Source organism: Tupaia chinensis, unplaced genomic scaffold (assembly GCF_000334495.1).
Source record: "Tupaia chinensis unplaced genomic scaffold, TupChi_1.0 Scaffold000091_1, whole genome shotgun sequence".
Lineage (NCBI taxonomy): Eukaryota > Metazoa > Chordata > Mammalia > Scandentia > Tupaiidae > Tupaia > Tupaia belangeri.
Genome location: NW_006159553.1, coordinates 302,319 through 305,837, shown reverse-complemented (window position 1 = coordinate 305,837; position 3,519 = coordinate 302,319). Strand labels below are relative to the sequence as shown.

Below are 3,519 nucleotides of genomic sequence, written 5' to 3'. Positions count from 1 at the left end.
AGAAGTCTAGCGCTGCCTTCTGTCACAGCTCTACACATGAGTGTGTTCTCAGCCCCTCATCGTGACATCAGGCCATCCACCACCACTCAGTATTTGAGGACAGGAAAAGAACTTGTCACGGTGGCTTCTTTCTTTCAGGGATGAAACACTGAACACTCATCCCAGAGACTGTTGGCAATTTCTTACCTGCGTTACCTAATTCACCCACATGGCCAGCCCATGAAGGAAGCGCTATCAACGTGAGGTCCAGACAGATGAATGACGCGCCCAGCCACTGGGAAGCAGAGGTGCCAGGGTTCAGACCCAGGTGGCTGGACTCTGAGCCCAAGCTTAGCGACTCGCCCATGGGACCCAGCTGGTACGTAGGGAGCTGGGAAGAGGTCTGGCCCCGGTAGGATCAGGGCTCATGCCTTTCCTCACTGCTGTTCCTGCTGTGCCAGGCTCAGCTCTAAGAGCCCTGACTCCTCCATCTCATGTAATCATCCAGCAACACAACATGGGCTGGATTCCATGACAGCACAGGGATCCAGAGAAGGCAGGTGGCCTGCACAGTCAGTCACACAGCTAGATGGTGGTGGACCCCGGCCTGGAACTCAGGGACTCCTCGCTCCTGCTTCCCTATTTCCCCTCTTCCCCCTGCGGCCAAGAGCATTGACCTTGGAGCCAGGCCTGCATGGATTCTGTTCCTGCCTCTGCTGGTTCCTGACCTCTGCCCCTAAATGTAGCCCCTGGCTACACTGTTCTAAGCCTCCAGCCTCAGTCTATGAAAGGGATGGTGACAGTTCCACTCCCCTAGCCCTGGAGAGGACAGAGTCGGGGAGGCAGGGAAAGTCCTTGGCACTCAGGGCACACTCAGGAAAGCTGGTCTTTGTCCAGGGTGATGAGGGCATGGTGTCTGGGCCCTTGCCCAGTCACCTCGGGCCTCCCAGTAGCAGTGCCCCTGGGTCTGGCCCCACAGCACCATGCCCGGCAGTCTGGGAGGTGGTGGTTTCCTATTTATAGTCCCTCCTGCCCACAGCTCCTTATGCCAGACTTTTCAGGGTCTGAGTGGTGAGGGCGAGCTGGAGAGGGCCTGCTAGGAGCCCGGAGACCCAGGGGAGTTAGAAGGCCATTTCCACACAGAACTGCTACTTTCTTTCTCCAGGACTCAGAAGGAGCATTCTTGTAAAAGGGGGCCAAAGTCCACCATCTTGTCTTGGAGAGTCTCAGGCACTCAGCTAGTCTGAGGAAGGATTTTGCACTTGCTTTTTACTTTTGTTCCCCTTTGAGAAAAATGAAAAGCTCTTGTCTCAAGGACATTCTAAAAGAATTCCCTGGCACCATGCCCACCTGCCCACCTCTCTGCCCCCACCATCCTAGAGAAAAACTGTCTCTTTTGTAACCTTGCCCAACACCAGGACCCAAATTCAGTTCACTGCTCCAGTCAGAAAATCTATCCCCTTCCCGAAATCTCACTATTTAAAAACAAAACAAAACAAAACACCAGATATTCAATTGGAACATTAAAGGCACTTCTCGAATTCTCCCAAATCCCTTCTTGCTACTTAGAAATCCCTTGACCCTGTCTTGCTTGCTAGGCTCCTGATGATTTCTTGAGTTTAAGGAGGTGCCAAAGGTGGATGAGAGCACCCCATAGGGGGGCACCCCTGGCCGGGAACCAGGGGAGTCAGCCACATCTCTGCTGGAGGCATTCCCAGTCTGAGGTGCTGGGCACATGGCACGCACATCACTAATCCTGACCCTAACCCTGACCCTAACCCAGACAAAGGTGGGAGTAAGGTCTTAGAAGCTTCCAGAAAGAAAATGTCTAACACCCTCAGCGCAAGGTCCTGGGTTTGTCACAGTGAGGAGAGAGGGTCGGTCTAGACCGTCTACACCACAGGCATCCCAGCCCTCAGTGGGAAGCCTGAGAAAGGAAGAAAAAGTCACACACTCTGGGGGGGCGATGGTGCGACCCCTCAGGCTAGCACAGGCCAAGTTCTGCAGAGTCAGACACCCCCAAAGGGTTACCATCAAATCTGAGAGGAAGATAAGTTAGCGGGAAGGGTCTGCAGTCTTTGCCTCCACAGCCTTTGCTAGAGAATGTCTAGTAATTAAGTTATCATTTCTCAAACACTTACTACTGGCCGACAGGCAGCGGAGACCTTAGATGGGCCAAATGAAACAGCTGGTTCAGAGGTTAAAAATAGGCAAGGACTGGCAGGTTCGTACGGTTCTGCCTACCGTATGATTTCATCCAGTCCTCACCACAATCCCAAGAGACAGTGATCATCGTGGCCATTTAACCGAAGGGGCAATGTGCAAACCGAGGCTCGAAAACGCAGAAAGAACGGGCAGAACTGGCTTGCATCGAGATCGCGCTCATTTGAAAGCTGCTAGCTCTTGAGCCCTCACCTGCGATGCACGCGTGGATAAAAACGTACCTACAAAGATTGTTTCAACCCATTGAATTTTGCCCCTGGCTGTGAAGGGGCTCTCTAGCCTCAGTTTCCCTATCTTTAAAATGAGAGAGTGGGTCCAGCTGGTCCGAAGGTTCCTTCCAGGCCTCTAGGGTTTACTCTATGATTCGCTTCCCTTTTCCTCACCCCAAAACACAGAAGAGTGAAATCTCTGACCAGAAAGTTCCTGGCATCTACCTTGGATTCTGTGAAAACATAATGGCTCTGGTTTTCAATGCTGCCAAAGTTAAGAAAAATTTTCACCCCTTCATTTTAAAGCAGCCATAAAGTGCCATGTGCTTAACCACAGGGGGAAAAAAGGGTCTTTTTAACTATTGAGGAATAACTTTTCACTTCCCCATCAGGAAAAGGAAAGAGCCTGGAGGGAGACTCAGGGCTGCAGCAGTCCTTCCTGGAGACCTCTGCTCCCACCCTCCCCTCCAGAGCCACCCTGCCATTGGCCCGATGGCCAGACCTGCTAATTCCACACTGCTAAAAATGCTGTGTTTTCCTAGAAAAGCCCTTTGGGGGGGGACCTCAAGCCCTCAGGCCTACTATCTTGCAACATTTAGAAGGGCAGGAAGAAAAAGGGGGAAAGAGAAGGCCTACAGCTGGGTGAGGGCTTTCTCAGCTGGGCACCGTCTGGGACAAACAACTCCCTCTTCGGAATTGAAAGCCATCAGCCTCAGATTCCAGGGAGGAGAGAGAGAGACTGTTAAGAACATTTGTGTTTCAGGATTCCACGGCCAGTGGCCTGGGGACCAGTAGAAAACACAGGGAGAGGTCTCCTTGGGGGAGCAGTAGGGGTGCCTTGGTTTTGGGGGGAGGTCCCCAAGGGAGGATGATGCACCCCCAGGAAGCTGTCCTGGGGTATCACTCTTCTCCGGAGGGGCCCATGTGAAGGTGGGACTTCTGAGAGAAAGAAATGGAGGACAGGTTCAGGAGAGGGAAGAGAGACCTGGAAGAAGGGAAAAGGAGAAACCTGGAAAGAAAAGAGGAAAGACTGGAAAAGCTAGCAGGGGAGGCAGAGACAAAAAGAGAAAGAGAGGGGGAGACAGAGACATGCAGAGTCAGGATCATA

At 52.4% G+C, this 3,519-nt stretch overlaps 1 protein-coding gene across 1 annotated transcript in view; it reads right to left on the bottom strand.

Moving 5' to 3' along the window:
- Positions 1-3,519, bottom strand: part of LOC102489573 (protein Wnt-5a) — a 19,598-nt gene that overhangs the window by 751 nt on the left and 15,328 nt on the right. Inside the window, exon 5 of the mRNA XM_014585778.2 lies at positions 1,934-2,018. Coding sequence (XP_014441264.1) covers positions 1,934-2,018 — 85 coding nt within the window. The remainder of the gene's footprint in view (positions 1-1,933; positions 2,019-3,519) is intronic.